Below are 16,841 nucleotides of genomic sequence, written 5' to 3'. Positions count from 1 at the left end.
TTCATACGTCCCACTATTGTGCACGCAGGCCCAATGCGGGTAGGTCAAACCAAAGGCTACCACGGCTGAAATTAGACACATCACACTGCTATTACAATAGGTTGTAACTCAAAATATGTGAAAATAAAACCGTCCTTAAAATATTGTAAAAACGATTAAAAGATGGCGTCGTGGGTCACTGTTGATGATTAACTAACGTTTGTATCACTCCCTCCAACCTTACGGCACTTTTAATTATGATCGGAATTCGACAAGTGTGGACGTGTATTATGTTTTTAACAAATTTTAACTATACGTGAATTGTAATACGGGAAGTGCGTAATCTGTTTTTCATTGATTATGAAAAAATACACTTTTTAAGTTAATACACTATTGTAATATTCGGTATAGACTTTAGATGATTCCAGTACCTAGTTACCTGTGTAATGGAACTGAATAAAAGTTTCATCTATAATGCAGGGGAGAATTACTTCGTCACGATGCCAACAGGTGGCGTTGACCGGTTTTACGCGTTATAATCTTGGGTCAATGCTCATCTCTTATTGTAACCCAGAATATTTTAGTGCAGGTTTCGCTCTCTCACATTGGCCCAACATATTACAAGTTAAGCTTTATTATCTACTTTAACATCAATGCAATTTTGAATGAAAATAAATCTGTGCGCCCCCAGGTCCTTTACTTTGTTTAATATTGGTTGGACACCCTTTTGTCCGGTGGCGCAGCGACGGTCACGGTCGGCGGGCAACTGCAAAATGTCTTTCAGAAAAAATGCCGATAAATCGAATTTAATTCAGCTATTGCTTTCTTAAGACATTATTTTCTATGTGTGCTCAGCGCCGTTCCATCTTCCGCTGACGTTAAAAGTTGAATAACTTGTAAAATGCGCACATTTACGCACCGGACCTTCTGCAATTTTCCTTTTTTTTTATATGAAAGTATCAATAAAACTTTGTTCATTTCACCTCCGCACCGGCCCTTTTCCACGCCCCTTAATTCCGTTACAATAATTTGTAAAAATTATGCCTCGACTGAAAACGAAAATCAAATAAATGGACTTTCTAATATTGATTTCAATCGATATACCTTATTACATAGACAACAGGTACAAAATAGCATAACACCAAACAGAGTACTTAATAATTTGTGGTTTCAGACTTATTTGTAACAACATTTTACCTAGAAAATAATATAGGAAATTATCTACAGGTAATATCTTACAGTTGCCTTTCTACTTTTACTATGGTTTACATAACAAGTTGAAGAATGTATTATATTATATAATAAGATCTTTGTCATTATAATCGACTTACATACGATCCACTGCTGGGCTTGGCTTCCTTGCATTAATAAAGAGTACATATCGGTAAAAGCGATGAAATATACTTGTAACGGCATGAATTCTCAATTGCCTGGCTGACGAGTTAGCGATTGCAGAACTGTAATCTAATCAAGAGAAAGAAATGGCACTATCTTCCTGTGTTGTACTGTAAGGCCCATGTAGAATTAAACTTAAGTTAAATTCATACCTTTGTTATAACAAAGCCACATGTGATCAAACGTTAAAAGTGTTTTTATCACAAGTCATTAAAATTAGTTAAAATTATTACAAATTACATGAAACAAATTAGGTATAAAATAAAAATAGAAATAAGTTAATTTGCTACTCCGCGAGCCCAGTTAAAGTTAAATCGTGCAAAATAGCTGTGTTTATGTTGAATATATTTTTCATGCAGTTAATTTTCCCACTCTCCCTCCGCATAAAATTTATAAAATAGATAAAACAAGCTCAACTACAGTCACAAACCACCACGATAAATATACCCTTTTAACTGCATGATAAAATATTTTCGGTTTAACTTTCCATTTTTATTAACAAATTAGGTATGTATATATGTTTTAGTAGCAATAGCGATTTTTAATTTTTATTGAATTTCTATCACAAAGATCTGAGGGGCACTGCCACTGCGTCTGTCACCCTGACGCATAAGTCAACAAGTCCCACGTGCCTCTAATTTCACTTGTACTTACCTGGACAAACTCTTTCACGAGGAGCTCTTCTGCTACTATTCTGCCGACAAGCAATAATGTGAGAATTACTGCGCTCCGGTTTTGGTGAAATTTAAGGTGAAAACAGGCTCACGGAACTTGTCAACTTAAGTTTCAAGGTGACGAGTTCAGTGGGAATGTACCTCAGATCTTTGCGTCGCCTAACGACTGGCACACGACTTGTTCATCCCGTCACTTGGTATTATAAAAAAAATGTGAAATTTTTCGTCTAAGTTCATCCGTAGTGTCTAAACCTCTTTAAAACTTGTGATTTTACAGATGTGGCCTTATTAAATCAAAGGTACAAATTATACCATGGCTTAATCATTAATTAACTGTTCCTTCTCATCTTTATACGATAATAATGAAGCAATAACATAATCCTTCAAAGGCTTAACTTATCAAGGCCGCCAACATACAATCCCCATTTCCCCACAAATAAATCGCCAAAAGTCAACACGAAGCGAATCGTGCGCAACATGCGTTTTATGCAACCGTAATGCAGTTTTGATGGGCCGTTACCTCGTGACATATTACCATACTTGTCAATAATTCATCACTGGATCAACGGAGAATGTTGCAACCATTGGTGATCGTAATATAAGTTTTTGTAGGTTTGGCCTATTGACAACACTGGTAATATTACGATACTGTAGGCTATAGTGACATGTCTCCGTTATTTTTTTGTAAATGGTCATATTATCAATATCGCAATGTTACAATTTAAAATATGATCTCCAAGGATAGATAATAGTGTCACTAATATAAACAGTTAATAGTTTACATCGAATTCTGAGGTTTTTGCGATTGTTTTACATATTGGAAACGAAACTATTTTTAACCGAGTTTTTTTATGTATTTATTTGCTCAGTCAACAATTGTTACACCAATAAAAGAACAGAAAACATATATGCAAAAGAAAACTCAAAACTAAGTGCACAATCTATTTTTAGACCGACACCACATGCACAGTAAATTATTGCAGAATAAAAAGAAACTTCCATAAGAAAATTGTAAACATTAATTTAACCATATAAATCACTTACAAAAACAAATAGTGTTAATATCTTAAGACTGAGTGAAAATATAAAAAAGAAGTTAAGTGACAGAGTTTTAGGAAAGTGACGACATTTCGCGCATGGTTCTTACTGTAGAGAAGTAGTGTAAATCGATCGTTGCTCTATGATCATTGTACAACTGACAAAGCCTAGCAATGGGAGAATTCGCACCTAAAACCATCCTGCGAAAAGACTTTAAAAAAGCAAAACGGAGGAGACTGTTTTTTTTGTATATTTTGCATATTATTTTTACTGAATAATCGTTGATTACGTACAGCTAACCATGCCGTTAAATTAATGTTTCCAAAAAAACCGCTCTGAGATCAGTCCATCTCTTTGGAAGCTACGATGTCATAGACCACGGTTAGGTTAAGAAATCCTGTCATAGACAAACACACAAACAAAATTTCAAGTTTGTAACGTACACCATTTTCCGTCGTCACTTTTTTTTCAAGTCTATGATCTTACATTACAAACTGTCCAAAGTCTAGACTCTAGAGTATAAAGCTTGATGTGCTCTTTACTGTACCACTAATAGCACAGTTAGAACAGCTGTACACCAAAGAACCATTCTTGGAACTTGCAACGCGAACTCTGTCAATACTAGCACCACAATAATGAAATAAATGATACAAATATTTCTCCCGGTCCAGGAATTGAACCCGGGACCTCTGCGTGGCTATCCAGCATAGTAACCGTTTGGCCATGCAGGCAGTTAAAAAACTTAACTACAGCCACCGGACATCGAGTTTTCCAAAAGGAGGACACGGATTTTTTTACATCATAACAATTTTTGTTCCAAAAACTTTTGTTATTAATTGACTAAGCTACTACTAAACCTAAAAAAAATACTAGTTTAGTATAAACCCTAATTTAACAATGTAATTTATATATGGGTCGACACATAACAATCAACAATTTAGTTACATCAATCCGGCAGAATGCAAATCTGGCATCTCTCCATGGGAAAACATTAAGTATAGGCTCATTTGTATCTGTGACTATGTTAAATTACTAACTGTTGGATTTATTACGACACTGTATTATTGTGCTGTCACTTGTTTGTTATATATAATACATACATTTGATATACCTTATTTGGCTCCTTGTTACATTCCAAAAAATTTTCAAGTGATGAAAGTAATCAAAAATAATCTCCATGAATATAATATTTTATTACGATAAGAATTTAGGTAAGCATAAAATATATTATGCACTTTTTATTTTGAGTGCATTTAGAGCCATCTATATTTATTACCAAGAAAGACGCGCGGGGTACGTAAGATAACTTTGTCTATTCTAACAGAGCTCGGGGTTCAAGCAGTTCCTAAATAAATACATAGAGGGCGCTTTGCCCATTTCTTAAATTACATTCAGTAGCTATCCCGATGTGGATTTGAAATTTAGCTCAGGTATTTCCAGAGGTCGACGAACTCTTTTCGTGTGAGATGTGAATGACGTTCATATTCCTAATCATTAATTAATATAAAAATCGTTGTCTATTCCAGAAAAAATCTAAGCTTGCAACCAGTAGAAAAAGAAGAGGATGCAGCACTGTTCACATACCGGGATGTGAACAGGACGCACGTGTCGGTGGTGCTGGCACAAAGTTTGGACCATCTGGTAGACAGCGACTCACCGCAGAACGTTGTCAAGTTCAGGCTCGGCTGCGACTTCGATTCCGGGGATGATCTGGTAGGTTTATTTACTATTCTTTGGTTTTAAAGCACCGAATAGCGACAAAACGACGAGGAATCAAGTTAGTAAGTAACGATAGAAGTACAATACAGGGACTATGAATACCAAGGTAGGAAATTTAAGATTTCAGTCTCTGAAGCGTTTAACAGTACTAGACTTAAAAAATAAAAAATATTTATTGTAGGTTTTAGATAACGCTGCAGAATTTTCTTAGAAACAACAAACCAAAACAGGCGGTAAAAGTTAGATTATTTAAATACCATTTGGTTGGTGTGCCTGCGCACCAGTCTACTTTAGGCCCGAAACAGTTTTTCCCTTATCACGATTCCAGAAACAAAACTGTTCAACATTTCCTAAACCTCCACTTCGCATAAAACCTTTTCCCGACATTTTTACTGCCCGCCGCAGTCAACAACGCAATTCACTTAAAAGTTCTTTGAAACTTAATTCTAAAACGTGAAAACGCCTCACACAAAACCGATCCCTTTCGAAACGATGGAAATAATGTTTTGTGTTTACTTTTACAGCTATCTCATAAAAGCCTGTCAAGTGAGGCTAATGAACTGAAATTCGATTGAGCGTAACTGTATACTTCGGAAAAATTCCTTTTCGATGAAAAGTGCGTGTGTATAAGATTAAGTTTGGTAAACATTTCATTCATAAAATAATATTGTAAGTTGTTCCTTACCAATATCGTTAACGGCGTGTTTACCTCTCGTTTTCATAATATTTATTATGATAACATTGGTAATATTGGAGTTTGTGAATATTATTAGAACAAAAATTTCTTAAAACTCATATCTCTATCTATACGGGACTGTGTGTAGATCCCAACAGCAGCAGTAGCATTAGAGCTTGTGAAAGAATTTGTTCAAGGATGTATTACTGCGTTCCGGGGGTACCAGTGGATTGCACAGGCACATGGAACTTCTCGCAGTGGCAGTATCCCTCGAATCTTTGCGATTTAAAGTTCTAATTGACATTGCGGCCACTATGTGTACGCGTGTCTCTTACCACCAGGAGCACAACTTATTGGTGGCGTCACTTGCTATCATAGTGAAGTCAATTTACTTTAAATGTCACCTCGATCACAGAGAGAACAGAGCTTTTATGTATCAAATACTACAAGCAAACAACACAAAATAACGACTTTTATTGACGTTTATTTTTATACAAAAAGTATCGTGTTCACAAACGAATTGTCGAAGAACACAAACTCGCTAACAAAAGATATGTACATTATAATTGATGTCAAATAATACAGCTTCTTTGATCGGTGATTAATTCTGGGAATAATACACGCGGCCATTGACTTACAATTATATGGACGTCGGGTCCGCGCTAAAAAGTGTCCGAACTTATAGGGCGTTAAAATCGTATACAGAGCGTTATTCACGCTTTAGTCTTCGTTTGTTCGACTGACAGCGAAGCAAGCAAAATTAGACGGTACTGCGATGACATTTCAATTTAAATTCAACGTTTTAACTTTTTCATATTCCTTTACATGTCACTACGTTTAAATAGGTTGACTTGGGACATTTTTTTCGTGGTTTTTGTATTAGACCCGTCGTCCATTTATTTGTAAGTCAATGCACGCGGCATACAAATATTGGCATTTGATGTTTTCATATCGAATTGATGTAATCAAAAGTAATATGATCGTGGGATGTTGGAATTCGGAAGAAGGCTTACTCTCTTAGATAGCAAACGTTACACACCTATCATTCATATATTAACTATTTGATCGCTCTCTCCCATTGCTGGACACGGGATTTCCATGCCACGCCAATGCGGTTAAGAATTTTTAACATTTTCCAGGGATACCCTTTTCGACTTGTCGGTTTCTTCAAATTGTATTCTCTCACAATTAAGAGTCGGTTTTCTTGTAAAATGTCGAAGTAAGTTTGGATTTTTTTTATCGTGTCAATTTTTAGGAATCGTGTCGTCACACAGTATACAATGTATATCCTTAATTTTACTATGTGTATATTTTATTTACTACTTGTTTGTTATAATTATTAGTACAAAGTAGTTTTATGTATATATTTTTTCCAAAGTGATTAATTCAACACTTTCACTCTTATGCGGAATCAACCAAAGCCATTTGAGGTTGTATAAACTCTTAATCAAAGGTATAATATAACATTTCATTTTAAGTAATAATACATTTTATATTATATATTAAGTAGTTTAAAAATAAGAGTCATAAGTACATGCCGCCACTGGGATGCGAACCGTCGACCTTTCAATAAAAAAGCAACCGCTCTTCCACTGAACTACGATTACTTTCTAATATCCACACATATTTTCGATATTGCCTTTCACAATGGTCTTGTAATTTCTATTTCGCAACAATAATTAACAATTTATGGCAGCAGTAGAGCTCCTTGTGAAAGAGTTCGCCCGGGGAAGCACTGCCTCCCAACTTATTTCTGCCGCCAAGTAGTCATATTACTGCGTTTCGGTTTCGAATCTTTGCGATTAAAAGCTCTAAGTGGCACTGCAACTGTTATGGATAGGCGTGTCGCTTACCACCAGGCGCACAACTTGCTCGTCCCGCCTTTAAGTAGGTATTATAAAAAAAAGCACAAAATATTTTAAAAGCAACTTGAGCATTCAACGAATTTTATCAGTGAGGACTCTGTTTATCCCAAAATGGTCCCTTAGAGAGATAGCAATAAAATAATAGGGGCCTGAACTGCAGCGTTCACGGGCCAGCGGCGGCCTTAACCCACTTCCAGTTTTCACCAAAATGATGTTTTAAAATTAACAGACCGCTTTACTCCAGGTTTCAATGTTCCAACATTTTGGGAACATTCGTCCTCGTATTTGTACTTCGAGTGATGACACCTCGACGTAACATAATTATTATAATGATTGTAATTCTTTTTTGGGATTTTAGTAGATTTTCAAAAACATAATAATTCTAAATTTATTTTTAAATGTACATTATGATAAAATAATTCATAATTTATTATACTTATTTAGATTTAAGAACTACACTACTACACATATACAATCGTATTTAAATAGCTTGAAAATAATCAACAATATTTATCGAGTACTTACTTAGGTTTTCGCCATTGTCACAAATAAAAAAAAATTCAGTTCTGAATTCCGTATCGTCAGCTAAGTACGTAAACTTCTTAACATCCATAAATGTGAACTTTAAATTAGACATATACAACTAAATCACTAGAAATAATTGTCTGACAATGATTATTCCTGTATTTTAAAACTAAATAAGGACCTACAGATTATATTTTAAACTTTGATTGCCCGATATTGCGCTTGAAGAGCAAAAAAGTGACGTATTTCAAAAACGGAGTTGAGAGAATTTCGAATTAAGCCGAACGGTATATTTGCTTTTTTTCTGTGAGATGTGTTATTTGTTTTTTTACGCCATTTATAGATCCTAAAAAATGGTTTTATTTCCAATGAAAAGTACTGCACTTTCAAACTTGAATAGTTTTTGTTGGCAATTGCAGGTCGACCAACATTAATTTGATCAACGTTTATTCCTTGCTTTAAGACTGAGGCCTTAATCTCAATCCGATGAACAGATAGTGCGGTTTCGTTTGAATCTTTTGATTGTTTCACAGAGTTAAAAGAAAATTAAGGTCGCGGTGTTATCGCTTAAAATACACTTTTTTATTGGATCTTTAGCCTGGTTTTTCAAATGGAACATCTAATATACTTTAGAAGAAGTAGAGCTCCTTACCTATTTCTGCCGTCAAGCATTAATGTGAGCATTACTGCGTTCCGGTTTTAAAGGGTAAGGGTGCTGGTGAAATTACAGGCACTTGGGACTTGTCAACGTATGTCTCAGGGTGACAGACGCAGTGACAGTCCCTTAGATCTTTGTGATTTAAAACATTGAGTGGCACCGTAACTGCTATGGACAGGCGTGTCGCTTAACGCCAGCCACATGACTTGTTCGCTCCGTCGGTTAGCATCGTAAAAAACATTACTTTTACATTTTCTCCTACCTACATTTTCATTGTTGTGTACAAATTGTTACCATGAGCTTCATTAACGACAGTCTTTAAGGAAACAAACAGAAAACTGGAAAATAATTAACTTAATTAAACCAAATTAAAACTTAAAAAGTCATGAGAATTCTGAATAACACAAATTATGCCTACTCAAATTGAAAGATTCAATAGGGTACATTGTGGGACAATGTCCGAATTCGAAAACTCTCTTTATTCAACAGTTGAGCTTTAATAAATTTCTCCCATGCCTCGATTCAGGTCAAGTGTGAGGGAATTGGCCCAATTTCCTTAGTCGCTGAATTTGATTGCGTCGACGAGAAAAGTTTCGACTATTTGAAGTGCCTTTTTTATATTTTGCGCTCACTTTTACGGTGAATAAAGACATTAGGGAATATTTCTTCTTGTGAACGAAAGTACTTTAAGCCAATAATAAATAGGATTGCTTAGATACTTATCTGTAATGAATTCAGTTTCACCTTTTTTTTTCAAAATAGAGTCTGATTTTACAACTATCGCTCTAGATTTTAAGACTTTGATTGGCTCGAAAAACAGGCTCACCTTTTTTTTCACAATTACAAGAAACGAAATTAACGCTTACGCTCTTTACAATTTACTCTGATCATCATAGACTGAGTGATTTATTAGAAAAAATAAACAAATATACAAAATTGAAACCCCCAAAAAATAGTTTAATTTTCAATGTGTAGCAATTGCGATAACATAAAAACTCGATCTGTTAAATTAGTTTAGGAAATTTGGTTGTAGTTTAAAAAAATGTTTTAAAATCGACGTTATGTTGGTACTTTACATTTCAATTTCACAATACCAACTAATGTAAATCATAGTAAGATATTAACAAGAACCTACTTGTTGCAGATATCAGCGTACCTCTCAGTGACGGTATACATAGAGGACGTCAACGACAACTCTCCCAAGTTTCTAGACCTGCCATACAGGGTTGTCGTTGATGAACTTACGCCTGTTGGTAAGTTAGAAAGCTAGTGATTTTGTTGAGAGGTGATTGGTAAATATTAAAGGTAATGTGCACTTGGCAGGGATGGCAATAAATCTTACGGACCTATCAACCGTTTTGGTTCGTTGGGAATCACGGTAAATACATGCAGTATACGCTCAGATCTCTTTTTGGCAGGCATCCCTTGACGTAGTTTTACAAGTCTGTCTTATTTTGCCCCGATTGTCATTTACCCCTTTAGGGGGCGTGATGACATCCTTACGTCCTGAATGTTGCCAGGGTGGTCGGACATTAGGTGTAGTCGGTATTAATGATATGTTTCGAGGTACACCTGATATGTGTGAGAAATATAGGATTTTTGTCCATGGTAAAATATTTAAGCACACTAAACGGAATTTCCCCTGCACTATTAATCAGTCCCCCTTTTTACGTCTGCTTCTAGAAAATAAAAAGTTATTGCATCTGAAGACAATTAAAAAATAGAGTATAAAAGGCGACCATAATATTAAGTTGGGCGGGTCTAGTAGGCAACCGGAGATTGACTGGATATATTTAAAAAGTATACGAGAAATTGCAACAAACACTGTATGTGACATACAAAGCTATCAGGGCGCTCCCTCACGGCGACCATTCGCCCGTATAGTTATATTTATGTCTTATTTCACTTTTTAACTTAAAGCTAAGTGAACTTTATATTTAGTCGTAATTAAGACGCTAAACATGAGGCGAACAGAGATGAGCACAATAATTATTCGAAATTCTGTCACAAGCAATTTGGCCAGTATGACACAACACAGGGGCAAGCTGTGTTTTAGCTTTTATTTTCTTTTGTCAATTAATTAAATGCAGTTGCCAAGCCGACTTCACAAAACGTTTTGTAGACTGACTAGTTGTATTTCATATAACTTATGGATAATATTTAAGTAAGCATATTTTTGTTCTATTTTCATTTCCGTATCACCCTTTGATCATGCCACTGTAGGGCTACTAGGTAGTGGCTCAGTTAATTTTTTCCCATTCATTGATTAGAATACATACAGATAACGTTACCTATTTCTTCCAGGTATAACAATCTACAAAAGCATCCGCGCGTTCGACCGCGATAAACCCAATACACCGAACTCAGACGTTCAGTACACTATTGTATCAGGCGACACTGGCGGACACTTCGCACTCGAGAGCTCACATAAACCTTATTTGGTCTTGAAGAAGCCGTTAGACTACGACAGTGGGGATCGAGAATTTGTGCTCACTGTTACCGCTTCGGTAAGTTATTGTTTGGTCTAACATAAATTGACCTGGACTGTGAGTAAATAATAAGAAAACTAAAGTAGTTTTAGCATCTACAGGTTCGAAAGCAAACAGATGCAAGTAAATTTTCAAATTCAAATGGTGATTTATTGTTTGAGCTACTTATAAAAGTAAATCGTATTTCATGTTTCCAATTAATTTTCAGGATCGCGGTTCTCCTCCAAGAAGCACAAACGCCACAGTCCACGTCGTAGTACAAGATAATGATGACTTACCACCGAAATTTAGTTTTGACGTGTATAAAACACAGATCCCTGAATTTTATCCCTTATCGGTAAGTTCTTAATAAAATATACATTATTTATTTTAAATTTGCAGACATAGTCGCGATCTTCTTAGAAATTTCATCATCCTGCGTGGAAACGGATGTATAAACGATAAACCGAAATATGTTTAGGTTCAGGAACCTATATTGAATTCTGGCCGCCTTCATACTTCACCGCCTCTTTCTATTCATATTCGATATGCGTACCTTTCTGCACGATAAGATTAAACGTTTCACGTCTCCGGATCGTAAACGTATTTGCGAAGTTACCAATAAGTATCAATACATTGCGTATTTTAATATTAATAACGCACAAATTATAGACAATCTTTAACTCAACCAACACGAAATGGACTGACGTCGACCTTATTGCGTTGTACTTAGGTATCGTCGGTAACATAATTTTTCTTCTTTATCAGGGCAAACGCATTCACAAAGAGCTGATATTTGGCGAGCCAATTCGAGCTTTCGACCAGGACACAGGCGTTAATTCTCCTGTTAGGTACGAACTCATTTCAGGCAACGAACGGAAGCTCTTCTCGCTGAACCCTTTCAATGGGACTCTGTTCCTTGACAGAGAGATCGATTTGGATGCCGAAAACAATCTGCCTGGTGAGAGTTCATTAACTTAAGTTTTGCTTCACATAGCTTTTCTTTATTTAACCTTGTGAGAATTGACAAACAATACTTTATCGTTTATGGTTTTAACAACAATTTGATGAGAATATTTTTATTAAATCAAATACTTTAGAAAATATAAAATAAGTTCAGGGTTTTCTTAAAAATTGCAGGAAACACATTCTCTCTTCAAATTCAGGCAGTTCAAGTGGACAATCCTCTAAAGACTGCGCAGGCCCGCGTTGAGGTCGAGATACTAGACCTAAATGACAACCTGCCAGAGTTCGAGGTGGACTTCTACAATATTAGCATTGTGGAGAATTTGCCTAATGGTGAGTCTCATATAGATCTGCTTCGCTCCAAAACAATGAAATGTTCAAAAACAACAATTTTTTACCGTTATATATTTTCACTTTATATATTTTTTTCAAGTGTCTGATAAATGACAAAAAAGTCAAAAGCTATCAAAAAATGACTTTGTATACTGTACATAAAGTCCACTAAATGATATATAAATGTGAACTGCTTTACACAAATTAAACTTCCAGATGTGTTAAAATATATAACCATTACAAAACTTATGTTGAATCACTTGGAAGTTATCAGTGAATCTTAAGTACGTCTTTGCAAGTACTCATGGGGTACCAACCAACTGCACCTTTTGAATTAATAAAGATAAAACTAATACATAAGTCTCACATTATCATATAACCTCTGTTAAATGTTGGGCATATATTCCAAACGAATTGATTCTACATATACCTCATTACAAAAGTCACTTGGAATTTTTTATGTGCAAGTACAAAAATTTCCAATATTTTTTTGTCTTTACAGTCAATGTCCAAACGTAATATGACATAATATTAACGCTGAATCATGCAAGGTACAATTTAAAACAACATCTCTCTCACTGTTTAATCTTTAGCAAATCATTGCTATATTAAAAACTACTGAATTTGTTCGGATTTTTGTAAATGGAACTTGGTATTACGAGACTTAATAAATATTATTTCGACACAGATTGCATCTGGTTCGATGCAACATTCTTATTTTCATATTTGAATTTTTTTCGGAAACCACAATTAAACATTCTAAATATTTTATTTCGTTCAGTACCTATGTCAACACTGTTTGAGAATTTCTAATCATATGTGTGTACTAAAATAAATATAAACATTTAATAATGACAGATAGTAAAAAATTAGGTCACGCGTAAAGGACATTCCCAAAATATATGTAGGTTGTTTAATCGACTGTGATAGGGCTAAACAAATACCTCTATTCACATCCTTACGAGAGTCTGTTGTAGGATTTCACCCACTGTATTTAATATAACACTGATTCGAGAAAAATATCTGATTGATTCGTTGAACTTCAGTATGGACATACCACTTTCTTGTAGTTCCAAATGTCTACTCGTCTACATATAAATTGAAGAAATATGTTAACGTATTCAATAGGATCTATATATTCTTTCGAATCGTTCTTATTTGAAGACTGTACCACCTCAGTCAACCGTGACCGTGTGACCTGTAAAGGGCCCGAAACGTAGGTTTGTTTGAAAAAACAAATATACGCGATTTAAATCCGGAAAAATAGTTTCATTTCCTATGTGTAACAATCGCGAAAACCTAAGAACTCGATATATAATATTTTTTCAAATTGATTTCATTCAACACTTTCATACGTTACTCTGTTCCCAAAGTAACTAAAGCACTTGTGTTATAGAAATCGGAAACAACGACGGTACCACAAACACCCAGCCTTCTTTCTTCAGCTTTCTTTGCCTCAACTACCCAAAGAAAATCTTAACTCTGACTCCAAATTACACTAATTACTATTTTTGTAAGCGCAAACGCTGAAAAAGCGTTTTCGACAAACACTCGTGTACACACCAATGCAGAGATTTAATTGATTTTGACTTAAATTTAGATCCTTTTGGATTCTGTATTATTCCTATTTTTTTCTTTTCTCTTTTTTCTTTTTTCCTTTGACCATATTTGCCGAAGGTAACTAATAAACTTAAGTACGGGACATCGTAATTTAGGTGTCAGCCACCACAAAATAATTTGTACTAATCATAAGATACATCGTTGACGACTTTCGTGGTCGAGTGGCTCACGCACCGGTTTTTATCTCTGAGGTCTCGCGTTCGATCCCCGACCGGGTCAATGTAGAAAAACTAACTTTTATACAAATTTTTCGGGTCAGGGTATTTGTGGTACCGTCGTACCGATTTCACAAAGTGCTTTAGTTGCTTACTTTGGGCTCAGAGGTACGCATGTGAACTTTTCTAATATTTATTATTATTTATTGTTCCGTTATAATTTTATAGGCAAGAAATTTGTTAAATATAATTCTTATTTGAGCATCTTATTTTATTCTCGTCACCCTTTCAAGATAAATTTTTAATTTTTAAATAGGAGAGGAGGCATTCCCTGGTTATGGCACAGTCGGTCGGTATCAGGGACTCAGGTTATTGTTATTATTATTATTATTATTGTGCGATATCTCTCGCCGAAAAGCTTAATACCTGTCCATTTTGATAACAACTTGCAAACTTTTGTGAACTGACAATAATATTATATACTAGGCTTCAGTGTACTTCAAGTCATGGCAACGGATAAAGACCAGGGCGATAACGGAGAATTCACGTACCAGCTGAATGATCCTGAAGGAGCCTTTGCCATTGACCCCAGGACTGGGTGGCTCACTGTTCGGAATCAGGTAATTAGAACTGACGCAGATGTTAGAAGAAGAAGTATGTCAGGAACTTAGCAAAGGGAACAAGTTTCTCTTTTCACTTTTAACCACCTGACATATGATAATGAAGGACAGTATTTTATGAAACAAATTAACAATGAAGAAATCCTGCTACAATTTATTCTAATAGTTTTGTTGCTTCAAACATTGTAGAGAGTCAAATAGTTTTAGAAGTTTTCGATAGTGTGAAAATCATTTAAAACATTACTTTTGTAAACTTTCCGCCAACCGAGAGGAAATAAAAAATCTGGGGTAGAAAACGCGGTTATTGGAACGAATTACATTTTCTTACGAACCGAAAGATCGTGTCGTTAGGAAATGATTGACTTTTATGGCAACTCTCTGCCGCAGTGGAGTAATTGAATAAAAAACTTGGAAGCCATTTTTTGGATTATTAACCTATAATGTTTACCGTTCGGAATGTTTTTAAATGTATTTAATTCAGATAATATACAGGTAAGGTAAAAAAGACAATAAAAGCTTAACTACTAGAAAGTAAAACTAGGCTTTTTAAATTATATGAATAAAATTAGGTCCCCGCGGCAAGGTGCCCAGAATGCTGACATTGCAGCATTTTTAAATTATCTCTGTTGATAGTCATGTTTACTTTTTTTTACAATTTTCTACCAACAAACTTAAACCGGTATATAATACTTGTTTATATTCTATTAACCGTTTAGTTTTATTAAAAACACCTCTTAATTTGGCGAAATTTTCGCCACATCAGTCATAAATTTAACTTTCAAATATTTTTTAGACGGTACTAGACAGAGAACAACACGCCTCTTTGAGAATGAAAGTATACGCCAAAGAGAAAAACCCAAGTGTCGTTGGGACATACCTGGATAAACACCGCCTTTCCAAATGGAGAAGAAACACAAGGCCTCATACACAGAGTAAAGATAAAACAACATATGTTTTTCCAGACAAACTTGGCACTAGGAATGAAAACATAGAATATTTTGAAGACCTTCACCAATTGATGTCTTTTGTTACTGTTGAAGTTACTCTACTAGACGCCAATGACAACAACCCTGTCTTTGTACCAAGTAACCTTTACGAGTTCTCTATCAAATCTAATGCAAAAGTTGGAACACATATTGGAAAAATAAAAGCAGTCGATCCAGATTTGGGAAGAAATGGAATTGTTCTATATGATTTGCAAAGAACAAGCAACTTGACTGTTACTTCGCCATTTCAAGTAGATGCTAAAACTGGAACTATTACTTTAGCTGAATCTCCTTTAGCTGAGGGAAGACATGCTTTATTTATTGAAGCTTCAGACCAACCTGCAAATCCAAGCGAAAGAAGATACTCGCTAGCTGTAGTTACTATTGATGTTGTAAGACCTACCAAAGGTAACATTCATGTAGTCAACAAGTTAACCTGTCGGTAAACATAATATTTTATTACACGGAATTTAAAAAAAAATGTGTTTTAGGTTCAAATCTAGATAAACCAGATTTTATGGGAGCGCCTTATGAATTTTGGGTCGGATCTAACGTTGGCATCGGAACAAGTGTGGGTCAAATAAGAGTTAACGATGCAATGGGAAAAAATGAAGTGTCGTATGATTTGTTACATAGTTATGAAGATGGAGGTTCGTACACTTACAACGCAATTATTAAACCAGTTCGTATGTTAGTAAGTGCTATACTTTATTGGTTTTGTTTCAGTACCATTTGCGGTTGAAGAAAAATCCGGTGTAATAACAGTAATAGACGAGTTATCAAAATATAACAGACCTTTGTACGATTTTGAGGCTGTTGCTCAACAGGACAACCTCAATATGACAATTACAACAAACGCTACTATACACATTGTCGACGTAAACGATGAAAGAGGAGTTTTATTGAAGTAAGCACTTTAATATTTTATAAGTACACTAAATAGAACTTTTATTCATTTTACTTTATTTTTAGAGGAGCAAATTCACCACTAATTTTCCACGTGAAAGAAAACATAGCAGGAGCCACTATTGGATCAATATTTCCCGTGAACATTAGTTCTTTGCCCGTGAACAGCACTGGGAATATTCATTTCATTATTGCCAATCAACAAGATGTCGCGGATGATATTGCAATCGGTAATTCTTTTTTATATACATAACGATT

At 35.1% G+C, this 16,841-nt stretch overlaps 1 protein-coding gene across 9 annotated transcripts in view; it reads left to right on the top strand.

The window, feature by feature from the left end:
• The window catches only part of LOC113240427 (cadherin-89D), a 73,604-nt gene that overhangs the window by 40,886 nt on the left and 15,877 nt on the right, over window positions 1-16,841 (top strand). For all 9 annotated transcript variants that reach the window (XM_026477719.1, XM_026477718.1, XM_026477717.1 and 6 more), the window contains exons 4-14: window positions 4,613-4,799; window positions 9,674-9,782; window positions 10,834-11,036; window positions 11,227-11,355; window positions 11,766-11,958; window positions 12,138-12,296; window positions 14,558-14,691; window positions 15,485-16,085; window positions 16,169-16,327; window positions 16,404-16,584; window positions 16,650-16,813. In XM_026477719.1, the coding sequence (XP_026333504.1) occupies window positions 4,613-4,799; window positions 9,674-9,782; window positions 10,834-11,036; window positions 11,227-11,355; window positions 11,766-11,958; window positions 12,138-12,296; window positions 14,558-14,691; window positions 15,485-16,085; window positions 16,169-16,327; window positions 16,404-16,584; window positions 16,650-16,813 (2,219 nt within the window). The remainder of the gene's footprint in view (window positions 1-4,612; window positions 4,800-9,673; window positions 9,783-10,833; window positions 11,037-11,226; window positions 11,356-11,765; window positions 11,959-12,137; window positions 12,297-14,557; window positions 14,692-15,484; window positions 16,086-16,168; window positions 16,328-16,403; window positions 16,585-16,649; window positions 16,814-16,841) is intronic.

The sequence above is a fragment of the Hyposmocoma kahamanoa genome, unplaced genomic scaffold, assembly GCF_003589595.1.
Source record: "Hyposmocoma kahamanoa isolate Upper Pololo Valley unplaced genomic scaffold, ASM358959v1 138, whole genome shotgun sequence".
NCBI classification, from domain to species: domain Eukaryota; kingdom Metazoa; phylum Arthropoda; class Insecta; order Lepidoptera; family Cosmopterigidae; genus Hyposmocoma; species Hyposmocoma kahamanoa.
The sequence above is the reverse complement of the archived record's forward strand: the minus strand, read 5'-3'. Positions and strand labels throughout refer to the sequence as shown.